Source organism: Coccidioides posadasii, chromosome 2 (assembly GCF_018416015.2).
Source record: "Coccidioides posadasii str. Silveira chromosome 2, complete sequence".
Taxonomy (NCBI): Eukaryota; Fungi; Ascomycota; class Eurotiomycetes; order Onygenales; family Onygenaceae; genus Coccidioides; species Coccidioides posadasii.
Window position 1 is genome coordinate 3,128,348 of NC_089408.1, and position 19,145 is coordinate 3,147,492.

Genomic DNA, 19,145 nt, shown 5'->3' on the forward strand with positions numbered 1-19,145 from the left:
TGGTGTTGGCCTGCGAGTTAATAATGCTCTGGCTTGGGATGGCTGGATTCAGGTCACGTGGGGCGCACCGCTTCGAGTGAGGTCAGATCGTCAGCCCTACTGTCCCCCATCTCGCTCTCAAGTGCCGGAAAGCAAACCGGTTGTTATTTGCGAGATGAAGCGGTTTGGTCTTCTCAACACTATCTGAACCTTAATGCGCCAATTATTTGAATTGCATTGTATGCATGCTCGGTGGCCACGTGCTGTCCCGAACTACCTTATGCCCTCCGCGACGATTCTCCAACAACAGAAGATTGGAACCTAACCGGAGGGCGGATGCCCTACCATTCCACCTAGATCCGGGAACCATGGTTCGGTGACGCCTTCTGGCATCTCGAAGAGTTACATGGAGAATTCGTCAATGCTACAGAGTAGAAAACCTCCTATTTTGGGGTTGCGGGAATATGCTCTCTATCCAAAACAGCATTTGGCTTGCTTATACCTATTCTACAGACGATGCCTTTAGACCAATGCTTGCTCTCTCGCCGTTAGATCAGGTTGACAGAAATCTCAACCCCAAGCTCAGAAAGAGAGCTGGTATCGAGTTCATAATATTATTGCCCTCAAAACCAAGTGGAAAATTATGGAGCCCGTCCTCCAGGTTGAGCGGCTCTTGATTGTTGAGATAGCAAATTTCGCCGTACTTTTTCTATGTCTAGTAACACGCTTCTAGCTAGTCTCGTCTAGGCACTTGAAATAAAATAAGGGCGAATTACCCGTAATTTAAGTCGAGGATACATATATAAAACAATGCTTCCATTCGATCTTTGGGAGCTCAGATAAGTGCTTCTCCAACAGGAAGACTGAGAAGTTGCAAATGGGGAAGGATCCGTACACATTCGAGGCAAGGTTTTGGCCAGAATTTTGGTTGCAGGTCAGAGTTTGAATATGGCAGTTTCCATACGGGAATACGTTTCGGTTTTTTGCGCAAAAGCCCTGCCGTTCCACATTCGTCTCGATGCAGTGTAAAAATCGTAGGAATGAAGAGAATTCAAATAAATATCAGCAAATTTCATTTAACTTCAGCCCCAATTTGAGGTTCATTCCATACTTTTTACATTAAATCTCAAGAGTTCATATCTCCCAATTGCCTAATTCTTCAACAAGAAAAAGCTAGCAAGCAGAAAGGAGTATACTGCAAGGGCTGGTTGCATATAAGGTCTCTGGACGCACATCAACCATAATTTGTTCTTAAGGCATAATGACGGGGTTCGGTAATATGACATCTGATGGATCCAATCGAAGAGCAGCTGAGAAATTAGACCCATTGGAATGGCATGTTGGACTACTTCAATAATAAGTCCTATAGCTTCAACGTGCTTGAACATTGTAGAGTTTGCGAATAGAATACTCCAGCATCAGATTTTATATCACCAAATGATGCAAATTCGACAGTTGCTGCGGCCAGTGTCTTGTTCCCGCAGCTTCTATAATTTTTGTCTTCTTGATTCCCGCACAGAGCCCTCGAAACAAGAAGCGTTGAATGCTTTCCACAAGTGAAACTATTGGCCATTCCTTATGTCTCCAATTTGGACCTCAACAGGCGCTAAAACATGCAGCAGCAAAAGCCAATCACTCCAGCACCGTGCACACTAACCTGGTAACTATCTTAAGCTGATACCAACAAGGGAATGATGGAGAGGGTTTGACTCGAGGTCTGGGCGTTGCCACGGCCTGACTGAGCTCGTTTTATGATCAATTGGCTGGGAAATTTATTTATGACAGCTATCCATCGTTCGCCTTTTCCTTGGAGACGTGTCTAATATGAGCGATGGGATTCCCAAGCAGATATCCTTGTTTACTTCCATACTATGCGTATTGCATGAGAACAGAAGATTGGTCACGGGAAATCTTAGATTTGAAGACATATCAAGCAAATATCACTCAGGGTAACACAGAGTGCGACACCTGGAAAAAGTTAATCGATTTCAAAAGACCAACGCTTTTGCAGCTTGAAGAGCAATAAAAGGAATGATAAGGAGATGACTGAGCTAGGAAACAGGATTTTCTGTACAATTGTTCCCGGGATCTTGTCATCACTTAACGCCAAAAGGGGAAATAGGTGTTGATGCGCACAGTGTAGGTACAGTGTATTTTTTTTTTTTTGGCATTTCTTGGCTTCACTGTTGAAGTGCTTGTTATATCTGGGGGAGGATTAGGGACTTAAATTTGGAAAAAAAAAAAGATGCAGGGCTGGTTTGACATGTGTTGATGAACTGAAGGCTGTTCTTTATAGCCTGAACTTCCGTGCTGAAATCAGCCCCATGTTCCTTCAAACTCACATTTTCAAAGGAGTAACCTGTGTGAAAAAGCACTCTGGGCAGAGTGTTGCAGGCTGCAACCTGAAGTTGTGAACTCGACTCCCCACTCAAGCTCCACCCCTCTTGGTGGAACATCCCGCACTTGCTCCCCCAGCTCCGGCGGCACCGTGCCCCGAGTTAGCTGACACCAGCGTCTTCCCCAACATCAACCAACTGCTGCCTCCATAATTATTGCTTTCAATTTATCATTCCTCCTTCACTCTATGTCGCAACATCTCCCTTACCTTCATTTATTAGTCTAGCTGAACCATTCTCATCCTGAAGGTACGAAGAGCAGCTTAAACCATGCCCAGCGATCTTGAACAGCTTGTGGAGATGGGCTTCGACCCAGAAAGGGCTAGAATTGCTGTCTCAAAGACAGGGGGATGTGCGTATCTGTTATCCCTCATCTCTATTGGCCTCGTCTGGTCAAACACTGACAAACACTACGTGATACAGTGCAAGGAGCTCTTGAATGGCTGGAAGTTAACCAAGACAAATCCCTCGATGAAATACAGTCAGCTACCACTCAAACCAACGATGAGGAAGGTCCTGCCTTACAACCCGGAGAAGAAGCTAGAAGTTTACTATGCAATGTGTGTGGCAAGAAGTTCCGTAGCCATGCGCAGGCAGAATTCCACGCTTCGAGAACAGAACATGTCGACTTCTCAGAGTCAACAGAGGAGATCACTCCATTGACAGAGGAAGAAAAGAGTGCTAAGCTTGCAGAGCTACGTGAAAAGCTAGCAGAAAAGCGTGCGAAGATGTCTGAGCAGGACAAAATCGACAAAAAGAGAAATGAGGTGCGCACAATTAGAGTAAGATGCTGTGGAATCTAATAACACATGCTTGTTCCATAGGAAATACGACGGAAGAGCACAAAAGAATCACAAGATATAAAAGAAGACCTACAACGAAAAGAACAACTCAAGGAAGCCGCCAAAAAGCGGCGCGAGAAGCAGGAGGAGATGGAAGCTAAGGCACGAATCAGAGCCCGAATCGAGGCCGACAAAGCAGAGAGACGTGCCAAAGCAGAGAGAGAGAAGGCAGAGCGGGAAGGTCGATCTGTAGCTCCCTCCGCTGTCGCCGCCCCAGCTGCCGCGGCTCCTCCAAAACCTTCATCAGCGTACACGGAAACTAGATTACGACTTCAAGCTCCATCTGGAAATGTGATGAAAACGTTCCATGTTGACACGACCCTATTTGAAGTTGCGGCTGCGTTAAACCAAGAGACTGGGCTAGAAGTTCAGAGCTTCACCCAAAATTTCCCAAAGAAGGTGTTTGATAGTGAATATTTTGGGGAAACGCTGAAGGAACTCGGTCTGGTGCCTAGCGCCAGCCTGATCGTCAAATAGGCTGGGCTTCGGATCTTTGAAGGAAACGACCCATACGATCTAGTTACATAGGCTGAGGTCACAGTGCGACGACCTACTCCATGTCTACGATTACAAAAATTTGTAAATCAAACACGACCTATTAAACAAAATGGAAATATTATATCAAATCCGACACCAAATTTCCATAACCACTTTGGCCCGAAATACGTAATTATTATGTAAGCAGATTTTTTACCACGTGACCTGGTGCCAAGACGCCGAGTTCAAACGCGTGCGGCTCGTCCGATTGCCTAAAAGCGGAGATATCAAAGCGCCAACCCAACTTCGACATTTCGGAGTCAATGTTCAGTTCCTCCTCAAGCAACTACTGATACTTACTATTATTCCTATGAAGTACTGAACCTTTTCTTTGAATGCGGATGCCCTACGAAGTCCTTCCACGATGCCAGCGTAAGTCACCCCCGTCTGTCAGCAAAGATGAATTCCGCAACTAAGGCAACGGGACACAGGCCCGGGGACCAACATAGATCCTATTCAGCAAACGTGAACGCCGCAAACCCCTTTGAAATACCTCAGCAGCATACAAACGAGTATACGGCGCAGGAGATTGCAACATTACAAAGTCGACTAGACAAACGCTTAGGTCCGGAATACATATCTTCGCGGGCAGGCCCTGGGGGAAAACGAGTACATTATTTGTCGGCTGATAAATGCATAAATCTTGCCAACGAGGTTTTTGGCTTTAATGGATGGTCAAGTGCGATTCAAAATATTCAGATTGACTTTGTGAGTGGATGCTACCTTGAGACCTAGGGATGTCTTACAATCTTTTGAATAGATTGCTGATTGGTGTGAGAACACTTCAGGTTGATGAGCATCCCAAGTCTGGCAAAGTTTCGCTTGGGCTGTCAGTAATTGTAAGGGTGACGTTGAGAAATGGGTCATACCATGAGGTGAGTCTTCCCTTTTCCTCGTCAGCGATGACAACTGGGCTGATTGGTGATCGTAGGATATCGGATATGGACAGATCGACAACTGCACAGGAAAAGCTGCAGCATTTGAAAAGGCCAAGAAAGAAGGCACAACAGATGCTTTGAAACGTGCCCTGAGGACATTTGGTAACGTCCTTGGTAACTGCATTTATGATAAAGATTACTTATCGAAAGTGACCAAGATCAAGGCGGTTCCGGTAAATTTCGTTAATTTGCAGCTTTCGTGGTGTTTGTTACTAATATCGGTCGCAGACCAAATGGGACGTTGACAGTCTACATCGCCATAGGGATTTTGCGCCTCTAAAGAAAGACCCGGTTATTGCTCCAGTTGCTGTCAGAAGCGAGCCTCATGCAGAGGCCCGCAATGTTAGTTCGAGAATACCCGACATCCCCACAAAATTATTAGATGATCCCCTTTCTATGGATCTTGAAAATGATTTCGGCAGTAAGTCCCTGGTGAAAGGGATTGTTGGGGCCTTGCTGACTGTGACCCAGGCGATGCATTCGACGAGGCAGATTTTGGAGAGCGTCATCTCAGTCATCCAGATGAAGTTATCTTGGATGATGAGCCACCCCCACAAATCCAACACCACAGACACAATCATCCCCCAGCTGGACCAAACGTTCAAAGCAGTACTGGAAACTATGCGGTCTCGAATTGTATGATTACACCGTCTAAACCACCACAAAGTATAGTTCAGTCCGATACCGCCCTTCCAGCCCCCGCAGATTGTATAACTCGACAAAACGTTCCTCAGACAAACCAATACACGACACCTAAACCTCAGCCTCCCACGCGACCACAACAACCTGCACATGATTCGAAATTCCTTGTGGGGAAATCTACACATTCGAGCCGTAACTTACCTCCCCCTCTGCCGTGCGATCAGTTGAAGACGAAAGGCGAAACAAACATAGAGAGTAAAGGAAACCATTCACCGTTGAAACCTCCGTCGCCTTTCGGCTCACAGATTGGACAGGATAGCCCCAGTGTCGAGCCCGGTGTCTGGTATTCGGCTCGTGCCGCGAGTGTCACTGAACCAGGAAAACCAGCGCCCGCATTCGACCCTAAATTTGCAAGTCCATCCATTCGGAAAACTCTTACTATTGACCACGGGAAATCAGCACCTGTGTCCCGAAAGACGTTTCAGAATGTGCCACCTCAAATGTCTAGCCAAACACCACACAAAGCAGGCATGAACATCCCCCCTGCAAGCCAGTCATCAACCCCTATCCCTCCTCGCACCATCGTGGACGTGACCAAGAGGCCAGGGGCGGGAAATTTCGGAAGCCCCGCTCGCGCACCAATGACTTCGTCATATCGGCCGCCAACACGAAGAAGCATGACGGCTGCAGCCAACAATAGTAGTGCAAGCGATTTTCCTCATGGCAACTCTAACCAACCTCTACCGACAGCTCAGAACCTAAACGGGAAGAGACCACTTCTGTCAGATATAATGAACCACGAATCTATCTCCAACGATAACGAAACCGCGAAGAAGCCCAAAGCCAACGACAACACTACTGGCTCTGCTGCCGCTGAGAATAATCAGTAGTAGGGACAAGGACTAGGAATACCATGGAAATACATTTTACTATAACATTGCTCCTTCTAGACCGGATTTTTTTCTTTTTGTTTTTGGAGAAACTTTTCTGCCCTTATCATAGATTAAAGCCGGGCTTGATGTCTGATGGATGGTTTTGCTTGGTCATGTTTTTTAAGATGCAGCTGTACTTGCATTTTTCTACTAGAGGGACCGGTTGGACGGTGTTAACCAGTGGCCGGATGCAAGCGGACATGACAAATCTATTCATCAATATTGAAGTGGGAAATGTATTGCATATGGAATGCCAGTGAACATTCCGGATTTTCGAGCCAACAAACCGTTGGATGTCTCGATGCCGTACGACTCGGTGTACTCCAGCAATGGTGATTTGCGTCCTTGGTGGATTATCTGTCTATGTCGGGTCGCAATTGCCTGAAGGCAAAAGTTTTTCATTGGTGACGACTAAACCATCTAAGCATCATTCAACTTGGGGCGCAGGGGAGAAGGGGGTATTAGGGGCAATTCAGTTGTCAATCTAGAGAGTACACTCAAATGCGAGGGGCTGGTCAAAGGGGTAACGCCTAAAATTGGGAATCGAATCTATCGGGATAATTGGGGAAGCATGAAGAGCAATTTGGATTTGGCTTTTGCAAATGGAGACATGGAAGTCTTAGGGTAAGGCAGAAGTTCATTTCGTGCTGTCATGAAATACATTCAATGCTTAGGTGGGTGTGGGTGTTGCCGCCCGGGGGGGGGGAGGGCTGGAGGGGATAAACCTGGGGGAATTGGGCATGAAAAATTGCGCAAAGAACCGAGAACAAGAATGCAGTAAGGTTAATCCAGGAGAACACCAAGGGGAGAGAAATGGAGCATAGTAACGGGGAAGCCGTGTTCGGGTCAAGTCGTTTGTCAGGGGAAGATAATATTGCTATATTGTCCCTAAAGAACCCTCATGTGCCGTTTTGATTCCAGGGCCGGGGGTCCGATAAACAGAGCATAGAGGTCGGCGAATCCATTTCGGCATACTTGACAGGGCCATATATACCCAGCTGAAAGGAAATGGAAATAAACTGCGTATCTCACGGACTAGCACATTAAACTCATTGTAAGGAGCAAGGCAACTTGGAGGGCGATAGGGGCCAACTGTTGCGATATCTCGAGGAAAGTACGATATTGGCAATATCATTGAAATAAAGCCATGATAAATAAATGTCGTTCGTAAATCCCTCCGGCAAGCTGGCGGGAACAAAAGATATTTTGTTGGCACATTTCTTAACCTTGCGGAGCCCAGCGAGATGCCATCAAGCCTTTTCCGCGGCTGTCTGATTTCTCATCACGCCGAGGAGCCCACATAGATGCCTCAAGTCCCAGTTGAGCGCCCTCGTCAGATATTCCTTGCTTTCCTGGAGCTTTTGGAGCCCATCTGGATGCTTCAAGACCTTGTGTGGACTTCTTAGCTAGATTCTTTGGCACGTGATTCTCGTCATTGACTTTCGAGCCCGATAAAAGTGATGCATGCTGTGGGCTTTTGAATGCATCTCCTCTTAGGCTACAGGGAGGTGAAGTGGCGTGACTGGAGATACGGACTGCTTCTGACGGGTGGCTTCTTCCAACTCTGCTTCCAAGAGAATCAGTTCGCGTATGACCACGATTACGATACCCCTCGCGTCCTCTAATAGGGGAGGTCTCCGTTTCGGTAACCACACTGTTAGTCTTTTGTCCAGTTATGTGGGATGAAGCTTGAAGTTGTGCGTTTTGGTAAGCCAGAGCGGCGGCGTTCTGGGATAGTTGTCCAGCATATTGCATGGCAGCTGCTGTTTGGGGAAGATATGCTGTCTCTCGTATTTTCAACTGAGCCCCGTATAGAGGTTGCGAGGATGATTTCCCAGAGGTAGAGGTGTTTCCATTATCGCGTGTGTGGATGGTCTTGCGTTGGATATTTGACGCGTTTGAACCCGTAGATACATCACGGGCGTGTGATCGCGCATCTTTACCTTTCTTCGATTGAAATTTGCCTTCGCCCATCTTACTAAGAACCTCCACGTGGAGCTCGGGCTCGGACTCGTTGCCTCGGCCTGGAAGTAGGTGATTGCCAATAATGTTACCTTCATCGTTAACCAAAGTCAATTGGTTGGAAGCTTGAGTCGTATCATGGGATTGGATATTACCATCCGCCGGTTTCACTCTAGATTGACCACCTTTCATAGGTATTTTTCTCGACGCCGCAACTTCACTTTGTGACTCACGAAGCACTTTTGATAGCACAAAGGTACTTCCACTTGGTGAAGGAGCTGCTGAAACTGCAGCCAAGTCTAGTTGTTTAGTTTCATCTCCGGACGGCTGAGTGCTCATTGATGCTGGCAAAGGGCAGGTTTCTTTAAAATATAGAGTGTCTTCTAGCTTCTTCTTACGGTCAGTCAAGAGCTTTCGAATAGACGGAAGAAGATAGCCTGCTGAAAGTGTCTGTCGAAGCTCTTCAACCTCTCTCTCTGCGTCATCGTCTTCAATGTAGTGTGTTCGTTTCTCCTCTGTTATCAATGAAACATTTTCAGAGGCATTACGCTCCTGTTCCATGCCTGTATCCTTGCAGGGCTTAACCGCAGTCGAAGATTGAGCACCAGTGGGGGCTTTGGATCCATCATTCATAATGGTCGGAGAGTTGAAATTTACCGAAGGCATCGATGTATTGTCTCTATCAATCTGACCGTCGTCCAAAACTTGCTTCTGGCGACGCATGCGAGCCACAGGTTGAGGAAGGGTGCTGCTAAATCCCTGGTCGACCTTTTTTTTCATGGAGTCAGTCTGGGTCTCTTTCGTAGAGGAAGGACTCCCAAATACTTCTATAATATCCCAAACTGGCCGCTCCGGTGTTGGTTCAGCATTAGAAAGCTCAGCGATCGTTTCATGAAGCCTCTGTACGTCCTTTTCTTGAGTAATTTTCGCTTTTTCAATTTGCACAGTTTTGCCCACACTCTTAGCGATTTCGGCAGACTCTGCGTTCTTGCAAGGTTCGATATTGCCAGCCTCGGAATGAGTTGGTTCACGCCTATTGCTATCGTTAATGGGAGTATTATGTCCCTTCTCAGAGACTGCGGTTGGCCTTGAAGAAACATGAGCAGTTCGTAGCACCGAAACAGCTGCCATGAAAGAAGCCGTATCTGCCAGCACGGGCGCATGATTTTCATTTCTCCATCGGGTGTTAGTAGGGCTGCGACACAAAAGGAAATACATTGTACTCACGGATGTGCCGAAACCGGAACGCGAGGTCTCATGGTGGCTGGTCGTAGGCGTGCATTGCCACGGCCTTTTCCTCCCCGATTTTGAGGTGACTGCGGATTGTTAATATCCCTTGCAGGGTCTAACGGACGACCAGATGTAAAATCATGTCCCCTGGTCCTTTCCTTGCCACGTTCCTTTACAGTAGCACTCCTTTGGTTAAGCGGCATTAGAACCATGATAGGGAAAACGGGAATGACGGAATAACATACGATCTTTGGGAAATTGACTGGTGACGTCCACGAGCTCCAATAACACCACCACCTCGACCAGTGCCCCCAGGGGCTCCGACTGCACGTCGGCCACGCGGATGAACGGACGTATCAGTTTCGGCCTCGTACTTCTGACCACCGTTTGATTTGATGGTTTGCATTAGGTTGTACCTATGCCATTGTCCCTCCATCATAGGAGCGAGATCATCACCTTCAGCTTGACCAAGAGTTTTCCAGGCATCTAGGTCGGATATTAATAAAAAGTTTTGTAGGACCAGGAACACGAGGTAACTTACTCTTCCACGCATCCAATTTATCCTTATTCTCTTTAGCTAGACGGTGACACTCCGTTCCCTCTTGGTTTGAGGCTCTAGAAGCCTCCAAACGACTCAAGGACAGCACTTGCTTTGGGCCTTCGTCTCGTGTCGAAAGGTAATCACGTCTCGCAATGCCGAGGTCCTCCTAAAATTGCCACAGGTAAGTAAATGATAGGTAAATATGCTCTAGCAGAAAAGAAAATATACCATTTGGAGGGTTTGAAGACGAGCAATACGCTCTTCGCCAATTTCTTCGGCCATTTGAAGCGGTGATAAGTTTCTTTCTGAGATAAAGCAGTCCTCTCACTGTCTGTCAGCTACATTTTAGCGAAATACCAACACATCTGGGCAAAATTAGGGGGTACTTTGCCAACAGCTTGAAAACTCCCACCAACAAATGATTGAGATGTCTTACCTGGGTTTCACCAGACTATGTGAGCTGTAAAGCCTCTGAGATAGTTTGAGGCCAAGAACTCTGAGACAAAAGATGGAAGAAAGTGACAAGGAATACAGACGGAAGCTGCTGCAAGTGAGTTAAAGGTTGCAAAGTGAGGAATAGTACAGACGGAAGCTTGGGGGAGTGAGCGGATGGTCAGGAGTGAAGAGTAAAGACGGAAGCCTCTGCAATAAGACTAGTGGAAGAGAGTGTGAAAAGTATAGACGGAAACCCTGGAGTGGAGCAGTGTGAGAAAAACAGACGGAAAACTTTGTTAATGAGCTGAAGGGTGCACAGTGAAAAGCACAGACGGAAGCCTCTGTAATGAGACGAATGCGAGAGTGAAAGGTGTGGACGGAAACCCCAGAAGCCAGGGAGAAAAAAGAATGTGACAATGGTAACAGGTATGAAGAATAAGGAATGGACAGAGAAAATGAAGGATAAATTCCTAATTTGACGGATGTAGAGAGGCTGATGGCCGTCAATGATATTGGCAATCTGCAGAGAGGAAGATAGGGAGGGGATGTTTATCTCTAGAGAGGGAGCTCCCTAGGCAACAGACAAACACAGCAACACCACTGTGGCCTGTCTGATCGGTAGCCAGTGCAGAGGGATGTTGGAGAGATTTATATATTGCCCATATGCCTCTAGAGATTATGATTTTTGTGGAATTGTACCTACCAAAATATGGTAGGAGGTAAGAAGAATGCTGGCCCAGCAGGGCAGCTCAGAAAGTGAGGAAGCTGACAGAAAGTAGCAGAGGTTGCTTCAGAGAGAATCTTTGAAGAAAAAGAGTGTCAAGAGTGATGGTGAGGAAGAAGGAAAGGAAGAGCACAGACAGGAAGAGAAAAGAATTGATATAGTGCTCGACAGGTAGGGTAGTGAATGTAAACGGACCCCGCCATCTCTAAAGCAACCAATCATCATGTAATTAAATATGTGAATCGAAAAGTCATGCCTTTCCGTCTGAATTGGTCACGCTACCCTCTCTGACAATATTCACAGTTTTTGGACATGGAGGTCCTAAAAAGGCGTGAAGCACCAAAAAAAGCCATTTCCAAACTCAAGCTCCCTTTGAGTTGCTGCTATTTGAGATGTGGCTCGCCGCAAGGAAGCGGTAAAGAAGCATTGTACTCCTCAAGGTATTGGAACTCATCCGAATTGATCATTTCATTACGGATTTTGATTCTAATATATGTGCAAGGATATATGACTGTCTGGATCTGAGGAACGTAACCAGTGAACCCTTAAAAGACACACAGGTAGATCCCGATCGATGATGGTGGTGGCAAAACGCACCACGATTGCGCTAGCCCGCCCTCAGGAATATATTTGGCTTTATTTGCAATGGCAGAGCCATCACAAGGCAAGGTTGATACGCTCCGTAGAAGGAGCAATAGGAAAAGAATAGGAAAAAGAACAATATGGTATGCCATATTTCAACAACTCAGGCTGCGGCGGGATATAGGGTATCAGGACGAAGGAGAAATCCAAATCAAAAGCCAAAAACACCTCAGACTTTGTGGATAGCCCTCCCTGTAAGGTATCCGCCATAGGATATAACATTCAACGGATAATTACATCTATATCTCTAGTAAAACAGGTAGAAGAAATAAAATGTAAAGGAATATATCGGTTTCTCGTCTTCAACAGGTCATCGGGCCGCCTTCGTCTATCAACACCGAAAATGTATCAGCCAATGTATGAGAATATGAAAGGGGCTACCACAATATGCAATTGAGGGAGTTAGCGGCAGTACTTACGCCTTATGATTTTGACCAATGCCTGCAAAACGCTCATACATAAAACACAAACGCCGAATATAATGCAGAGTACCGCTGGAATCTTCGATTTCCAGCCTTGTGAACTGAGTTTAATGTAACAAAGCGGAGGGAGAATATAGGCCAATACGCAAGCGCTCGTTGCTCCAATGAGCTCCAGGACGGAGCCGAGATCGCAAGTCATTAACGCCATTACAACGGATGTAACAACCAGTGAAGTGGTGAAAATAAGATGGCGACCCGCGTTGTAGGGTTCGTCGGGGAAATAGAAAGTGGTCATAACAGATCGGCAGACAAATGCTTCGAGCGGAAGTGTGGCCAGCATATTAAGGCCGAAGCAGCTATGATATAAAGTATCAGCAACGACTGGAAGTGCCTGAGGCCATTTTCACGGAGTCACTCACAGTCTTGCAATATTTACCAAAACGTTGTCGGCAGGGAAATTATTTAATACATTGCCTTTGGTTTTGGATCCGAACGTAAGATAACCTGCAAAGGCCATTATCAAACACATTACCATTGAGATTCCAGTCGAGTAGTGAGTAACGAGAGCAAAACGATCGAGAGTAGGCTTCTTCAGGGAGCCGTATATCAACAGGCTGTTGTGATCTAGAATTCGGTGAGTATAAACCAACAGCCAGTGGAATTCGCTTGCACATACGGCAGACAAAAGCTAGAAATGATACGTTAGTGTGAGTGAGATAACCCGAGCGAAAAGCTCCAGCTTACCGAAAGATATGACTCCAACAGCTTGAAAAAAGCCCGAATTGACGAAGATCGATCCTTTGATGTCACCCCTGAGATCGGACTGTACTCCCACGCCCTGGGTAATCACTGCAATAACAATAACAAGCATGCTTATTAAGGCAAACGTCGATGCTTTTGCGAGCTACACGGATTAGCGTATTATCGGCAACAAGGGATGTGGTGCATGCATACCTTTGCGATATCCCGATATAACGATAAAGGATACGATATTCCCAGAACAAAAAGCACGATGACAGCACGCCGGTCTGTTAGGAGCCATAGAAATGGAAGATCCTTCAGTGAAGGAAAAAGAGCCGCTAAGACATGAGGAATTGTGTCGCCAACGATGATACAGAACGCAATCATCCCTCCAAACGCGAATGCCCATTGTGCTATGGATATTGCTATCAACCCAGTCCTCCCAAAGCAGAACTCCACAGTAGCTTGAAAAGAGTCAGCTCCGCTGAGCTTTGAGTTGACAACTATCAAACGAATAGTCCAGTCGACGGCGCAGGTAAGGCCGACCAGGAGAATAACGCCCATCACCATTCCAGCTTGACGGAAGGCATACGGCTGCCCAATAATTCCAGCACCTATGATGCTGTTGGCCATGTTCATGAACGCGTTTCTGAGGCCACTTTTTGGTCTTGCACTCTCCAGGTATTCTTCGGGGAAAAAGTCGCTGTTCGAGGTCGCAAGAGTAACGATAGGAGCTTCTATATCCGTAAGGAGCGGAGCGACTTGTCCTGTGCTGCTCCTCGAGCGGTGAACTTCACTATCCAAGTAATCTGCCTCGTTTAGCCATGATCGGTCGGGCGCGGCTGAAGTGGAATCCCGCCCGGGTTCCTCTTCTGTGCCATCACCTAAGTCGAAACGAACGCGGTTCGGGGTTCGAGGTGCGCGAGGCTGTCCATTGTTGAGAGTAGGGAGAGCAAGAGAGGATTGTCGTTTCGGAGCGGGGGGCCGCGTGGACTGTGAAGGCTCGGGGTGGTCAACTAGATCATCGTCATCGACGGGGTGAGAAAGGAGAGAGCGAGCTTCCTCGGGGTCATGCCCATTTGCCTCAGTCTCGCGGACATCGAGTCTGTCGGTGGCTTTGGGCATAGCTACGCGAATCGATCATGCTTGCGCTGAGAGAAATCCGTCGAACTCCGTCGCTCCAAGACAATAATCTTTTGACCGCATCGTCTCAGCCCCCTGTTGGCTTAGCCCGTTTTCAGCAGCATCACGTGATTATTTGCGGCACAGGCCCCTGGTTTCTTTAATCTCAGGAATTGAACGGCGCAAATGAATGGCAGTGTGCCATCCGCAACGCCTGCAGCAGAAGAAAGGGGACATATGGATTTGAGCTGATCCACACAGCTGTGCACTTTTAAAGCGTAGTCTTAGACACACACACACACACACATGAGCGAGAGATCCGCACAACGAGATGTGTACATTTCTCCCAAAACGGAAATCCGGCGGCCCTTCCACGTTAGGGAGTTTCGCCGCGCCTCCGCCGTCCGGCCAGATGTCGAGCAGATTCGTCCATCTCCTAAGGGCTATTTGCTTAGCTAGGCTTGTCGTTCTACTCTAATTCTCCCCTCAGGTAGCCATACCCAGTGATTCGAGAGATGGCTTCGCATAGCGTCCAACTTCAGCCAATTCCCCAGATACATGACAATGGTCATGTGCAGCTAAGGGTGTCGGGCTCTCTTCAAGCCGCTCTGTCAAGCGCCTTTGCTTCATGCCCCGAGAGATTGAGAGCCACCTTTGAAAATGCATGGGTCTGCTTGGGCCCGACATTATTGTTCAAGATTAGCATTCGGATATGTAATTCTTCCCACGAGGACAGGTTGATCATGCGCATATTGGATGCCCTGGGAGATATGATTGCCATGGCAAATGCAAGTTTAACTCGTCCTTTCTATATGGCTCCCCAGCTGACCCTGGCTAGCTATGGTCTGATCTATGCCTGTCTGTGGCTCCGCAAAACTATCAAGTCGTCACTGACGAAATAAAATCTGGCCAAGTACACGTCTTGCTTCCTCTCAAACGGAACTTTAACTACTCGGCCCAGCTAGAAATGCCAAGGCAGCAACACCTGCACAGTCTTGTCTCATGCCTTGATTCTCATGTTCAGCCCCCTTTCGGTATCCCGGTGGCTACCGTTCGCCATATTGAGGCTAGCTTCGAGTTTATGCTAACAGAGTCGGCCTCTTTGGGGTTTGCGCAAAATTGCTATGACCTTGGACGGTACCCGGCTGCTATCCCCACCGATGTGTGTACTCGCAGCGGACCGCTCTTTCATTATTCCCTGGGTGATAACGCGGAAGGATCGTTGTCAAATCCGGATGAAGACTGGATCTCGCTCGAAAATGATCCTACCTATTCGAGCCAAAGGTCGATCTCAAGTTATAGCTCAGATGGCTATGGCACAGTGGCTCATTTAGAAACATCTGAGACCGGGTTTCCAATCAAAACGGTCCGGTGCTACGCTTCCTTGCTAGATTTAGGACTCCGCAACTTCCTATGCCATCAGCCTTTCCGACTCGAGCCCGACGTCGAGGGCGGAAATACAAATGAGAATCCCGATGTTCTCTCCAATCTTGCATCTCGTATACTTAACCTGGAATATAATCGTGTAAGTTATTAAATCTTCTACTTATCTAGCTAATAACTAAACTCTTTCAAAAGGCTATTGCGCAACGGATATCTTTGATCCCAGTGATAGCAAAAGGGATACATTCCCTGTTGTCGACTACCCAATCACCGGAACTCAAGTCAAGGCTTGGTAGTCTTGCCAGGACATACTTCGACAGATATTGCCTCCAGGATTCCAGTGTATCGGGGACCACCAACCCTACCCCCGATACCAGGACAATATTGAAATGTCTTCTCTGGACAAACGCACAAAATGGCCTATCCAGCTCGGATCTGATGAGCAAGCTCAGCCCGTTGCAAACTGGCATACCTTGTTCTATATCGCCTTCGAGGGGGTGGACTCACTATGACTCCTTGCCCGAAACAAAACCTACCATGGACACGCCTTTCGAAGTATTTGCACAGTGTCTCTTCGATGACGGAGGAAGAGATGAGGAAGAGCTTTTCTTTAACCATCTCGATACGTCTGACGGAAACCAATCGTTGGACGGGCTTCTCGAAGTAGCAACGCAATCGCCTGCCCAATTCTCATCACCTATGCTCGACGGCGCCGTTGTTGATGAAACCCTGGAATATGAGATCGAGATGCTCGATCAATCCTCGCAGCCGTCGCTTTCCCCCAAATTTCCTACTTCTTTTGCAAATTCAGACCCAATCTTAGATGATGAGGACGATGGGCATATGAGAATAGATGCAGACCACGATATCAGCTTCAACAACAGCTTCAGCAGCAATATCACCCACTTTCCTGTGTGTAGTAATGAAGAAATGCTCTTCTAACAGAACAACATTGATGCTGACATTTTGTGGAGCAATTTGGAGGATGTGCAAGGTTCGATAATAAATCATTGTCGTCCAGCTGACCTATGCGACTTTGCGATTAACTAACCAAACCTCGCTACATAAAAAAAAAAAGAAAAGAGTCACAATCAACTACCAGACTTCAAATTTCAGTGCAAAGTACGAGTCCATAAAAAGAATTGTTTTCTATTAATACAGGCGTCTGAACGTAAATGAATACCTATCGCCAACCTGCTTTGCTCGCGCTGCTTTTTCCTGAAATTCCGACGGGAAAGGGGTCCGGATTTTATCCCTTTTTTGTTTTTTTCTTTTAAAGCGAAATATCACAGCACCCGTGCACAAACCCAAGGACCCAGTGGCTGAACTTGTAGGCGAACTTGGTCAAGGAAAAAAAAAAAAAAAAGGCAAAGGCGAGGGTCGCGACATCATGAAGACACTGGAAACAGCTCATATTCATACAGTTAAATTCCACGGATTAAGATTCTTAACCAGCGGAATCCATTTGAAAAGAAAACCAGCAAATACTAAAGCTTGTAAGTGCAGATGTTGCGGCCGAAGACTGTGAAATCGGTTTATGTCGCGTAGAATTATCACATTATGGACATTGCGACTCCCCTCAGGACGCAGCTGGCTCAATTTCGAAATCAGAGATATAGTTTGCGCCAATCAAACTCCGTTTGCTTCTTTAGCATCAGCATCATTATCGCTTTCCGTCTATCCGCTGACCAAATGCCGGGAGAATCTAAACGCCTTTCTCGAAAATCTACACGCGTCTTAGTGGGTAGAATCAGAAACTTTGAAATTGAGATACTAACCACGTTCATGTAAGTATCGGAAAAGAGAAGAAAATGTTCATGATGGCAATTTACAGGTTGCTAGACCATAAATCTGCTGCGGATCTGAAGGAAGAACCAGGGCGGAAGCTCCGTCGCATTCACCGACTTCTTTGGGATTGCCGTTGAGATGGCAGCCTGGGGTACTTCGCAAATCTTTCCGTTCTGAGAGATTGCTTGCAACCCAATACTGAGCTCCAACGCGGTCGACCAGCTCACAGAGCCTGTTTGCGTCAAAAGCTTCAATGAATTTGCGGTCCAAAACACGAGTTTTGGGTGCCGAGTACTTAATGTATTCAGCCACAGCAGCCGTGTTGGACCACCCTTGGGCCCTTCTGAAGCATGCAATAATGCAGCCGGTTCGATGCTAGGCGATAAGTCAGAGAGCGCCTTCTATTCAGGTATCCGAAAATAATAATGATAACAATACCTTTCCTTTATTGCAGTGCACAAGAACAGGATGATTGTCAAGGTTGAAAAGGATTCTGAGCACCTCAAGTACAGTATTTTGAGAAGTGAAAACCTTAGGGTCCTTGTTTGCAATAATAGGAATCACATAAGAGGTGATCCCGTTATCCTTGATAAACTTCTTGAATTGTCGCGAGTGTTCGTTTTCAACAAGGGTTCTGACATCTCTTAGCAACAAACCCATGATAACAGTGGAGCAAACTTACACGATTGTTTTCAGATTCAGCTTCTTGATTGACTCAAAGTGATCCGGCAACGGGAAACTGCTCCGGTAGATTCCACTGACAACTTCAGCGAAATTGGCAGGAAGCCCCGGGCCATGAGGAGTGGGAGGACGACTGGTGCCGCTCTCAAATCCGCTGGTAATGTACTCCTTTTTGTTGTTGGCTGGAGCTGCAGTCAGAAAGGTCCAAAGGCATAACGCGGCAATAATGGGGCACGAGCGAAGGTGGCATCGAGACGTATGGATGCAGGCTTTGGAATTGCAGGTGGAAAGAGAGGCGCGGCAGTACCAAAGGATATCAACGTACCAAGCTGTCCGGCACCATCATGGTTCGGAGACAGCAACTGGGGAATTCTAGAATCGGGCGGATCCAACTGACCGCCATCCACCGCGGCGAACTGCGACATTCTGACGTGCGATAGAGGATGGCGAGGCAAGGGAATATGGTCTGCTGGAGTACCTCAACAGACAATATCGATATATGAAGGAGGATGATGTGTCGCAGTATGATCTAGGCAAAGGGTACGAAAAAGAGAAAAGTGGTGAGTGCAAACCTCACGAGAATAACAGTTCAAAGTTGCAGTGCAAGGGAGAAAGAGAGCTTGCTTTTCCTCGATGGCATATGAGTCGAGCTTGAGGAAGAGAAAGGAAGAAGGAAAAAGGGGAAATGGGGAAATGGGGGTAAAAAAGGAAACGAGGAAGGTAGACGAGAGGGGTAGTGAAATGATGACAATGGAATATGCAGGAAGGTCGAAGGTGAAAAGGATAGAAGGGGAAGGAAGTGGGAGCTGGACGTCACTCCTGGGCTAGATAAACATTCCCTAGGAGACCGGCAGGTGGGAGGAGGAATATCTTGAGAAGATCCGGTTCCTAGGGAAGCTCAGGATGTGATCTCACAGCTACAGAGTCACAACTAACCCCCAATATGGCAGAAGATAAACAAGATCCCACAAGTCAGATCCATGGTGAAGAAAGAAGAGCGAGACCTCACAGACAAAACAGAGGCAAAAAGGAACAGTTCGACAATCTAGGAGGAGAAGGAGGGGGAGGAGTCCAATAACGTAAGCTACTATTATGAGTGCCAGCTCTGTTATCTCAGCATCAGGTAGGTAATTTTTTTTTTTTTTTTTTTTTTTCTGCTGGGTACATTGCCCTGATGCAGGACAGTTGGAAGTTGGTTTGGCCGGGCG

General features: G+C 46.9%; 7 protein-coding genes across 7 annotated transcripts; 4 read left to right on the forward strand and 3 right to left on the reverse strand.

The window, feature by feature from the left end:
• Nucleotides 1–2,645: 2,645 nt before the first annotated feature.
• On the forward strand, nt 2,646–3,178 carry D8B26_003554 (uncharacterized protein; the record flags this gene model as incomplete). Its single annotated transcript, XM_003068212.2, has 2 exons — nt 2,646–2,727; nt 2,799–3,178. The coding sequence occupies 2 exons, from the start codon at nt 2,646–2,648 to the stop codon at nt 3,176–3,178; spliced, it is 462 nt and encodes a 153-aa protein (XP_003068258.2).
• A 19-nt stretch (nt 3,179–3,197) lies between these two features.
• Nucleotides 3,198–3,849, forward strand: D8B26_003555 (uncharacterized protein). The gene has a single exon (XM_066124181.1). It carries the CDS (start codon nt 3,308–3,310, stop codon nt 3,692–3,694), a length of 387 nt encoding a protein of 128 aa, XP_065980260.1. The 5' UTR covers nt 3,198–3,307; the 3' UTR covers nt 3,695–3,849.
• Nucleotides 3,850–3,988: 139 nt separating this feature from the next.
• RAD52 (DNA repair protein rad52) lies at nt 3,989–7,300 on the forward strand. Its single transcript, XM_003068211.2, has 6 exons — nt 3,989–4,126; nt 4,186–4,462; nt 4,543–4,629; nt 4,686–4,865; nt 4,921–5,113; nt 5,164–7,300. The coding sequence occupies exons 1-6, from the start codon at nt 4,119–4,121 to the stop codon at nt 6,222–6,224; spliced, it is 1,806 nt and encodes a 601-aa protein (XP_003068257.2). The 5' UTR covers nt 3,989–4,118; the 3' UTR covers nt 6,225–7,300.
• A 187-nt stretch (nt 7,301–7,487) lies between these two features.
• On the reverse strand, nt 7,488–10,281 carry D8B26_003557 (uncharacterized protein; the record flags this gene model as incomplete). The annotated part of the gene is made up of 5 exons (XM_066124182.1): nt 7,488–9,402; nt 9,456–9,644; nt 9,704–9,944; nt 10,000–10,165; nt 10,228–10,281. 5 exons carry the CDS (start codon nt 10,279–10,281, stop codon nt 7,488–7,490), a joined length of 2,565 nt encoding a protein of 854 aa, XP_065980261.1.
• Nucleotides 10,282–11,861: 1,580 nt separating this feature from the next.
• Nucleotides 11,862–14,176, reverse strand: D8B26_003558 (uncharacterized protein). The gene is made up of 6 exons (XM_003068209.2): nt 13,177–14,176; nt 12,967–13,126; nt 12,899–12,910; nt 12,642–12,846; nt 12,220–12,578; nt 11,862–12,128 (listed from the first exon to the last, which is right to left on the reverse strand). Exons 1-6 carry the CDS (start codon nt 14,086–14,088, stop codon nt 12,103–12,105), a joined length of 1,674 nt encoding a protein of 557 aa, XP_003068255.2. The 5' UTR covers nt 14,089–14,176; the 3' UTR covers nt 11,862–12,102.
• A 424-nt stretch (nt 14,177–14,600) lies between these two features.
• Nucleotides 14,601–16,410, forward strand: D8B26_003559 (uncharacterized protein; the record flags this gene model as incomplete). Its single annotated transcript, XM_003068208.2, has 3 exons — nt 14,601–14,753; nt 14,924–15,610; nt 15,664–16,410. 3 exons carry the CDS (start codon nt 14,601–14,603, stop codon nt 16,408–16,410), a joined length of 1,587 nt encoding a protein of 528 aa, XP_003068254.2.
• D8B26_003560 (uncharacterized protein) lies at nt 15,665–19,095 on the reverse strand. Its single transcript, XM_066124183.1, has 5 exons — nt 18,263–19,095; nt 17,939–18,119; nt 17,695–17,890; nt 17,552–17,631; nt 15,665–17,488 (listed from the first exon to the last, which is right to left on the reverse strand). The coding sequence occupies exons 1-5, from the start codon at nt 18,360–18,362 to the stop codon at nt 17,284–17,286; spliced, it is 762 nt and encodes a 253-aa protein (XP_065980262.1). The 5' UTR covers nt 18,363–19,095; the 3' UTR covers nt 15,665–17,283.
• Between the last annotated feature and the right edge of the window lie 50 nt (nt 19,096–19,145).

Bases quoted from the DNA above. Each gene is read 5' to 3' on its own strand.
- D8B26_003555 (XM_066124181.1), top strand. From the start codon at position 3,308: ATGGAAGCTAAGGCACGAATCAGAGCCCGAATCGAGGCCGACAAAGCA.
- RAD52 (XM_003068211.2), top strand. The intron at 4,630-4,685 runs GTGAGTCTTCCC...TGGTGATCGTAG, and splicing joins GAAATGGGTCATACCATGAG to GATATCGGATATGGACAGAT. The intron at 5,114-5,163 runs GTAAGTCCCTGG...ACTGTGACCCAG, and splicing joins TCTTGAAAATGATTTCGGCA to GCGATGCATTCGACGAGGCA.
- D8B26_003558 (XM_003068209.2), bottom strand. From the start codon at position 14,088: ATGCCCAAAGCCACCGACAGACTCGATGTCCGCGAGACTGAGGCAAAT. The intron at 13,127-13,176 runs GTATGCATGCAC...TAATCCGTGTAG, and splicing joins TATATCGGGATATCGCAAAG to CTCGCAAAAGCATCGACGTT. The intron at 12,579-12,641 runs GTGAGTGACTCC...TTTATATCATAG, and splicing joins TTGGTAAATATTGCAAGACT to CTGCTTCGGCCTTAATATGC.
- D8B26_003560 (XM_066124183.1), bottom strand. From the start codon at position 18,362: ATGTCGCAGTTCGCCGCGGTGGATGGCGGTCAGTTGGATCCGCCCGAT. The intron at 17,891-17,938 runs GTAAGTTTGCTC...AAGAGATGTCAG, and splicing joins CTGAATCTGAAAACAATCGT to AACCCTTGTTGAAAACGAAC. The intron at 17,489-17,551 runs GTACTCGGCACC...TGACGCAAACAG, and splicing joins GCTGTGGCTGAATACATTAA to GCTCTGTGAGCTGGTCGACC.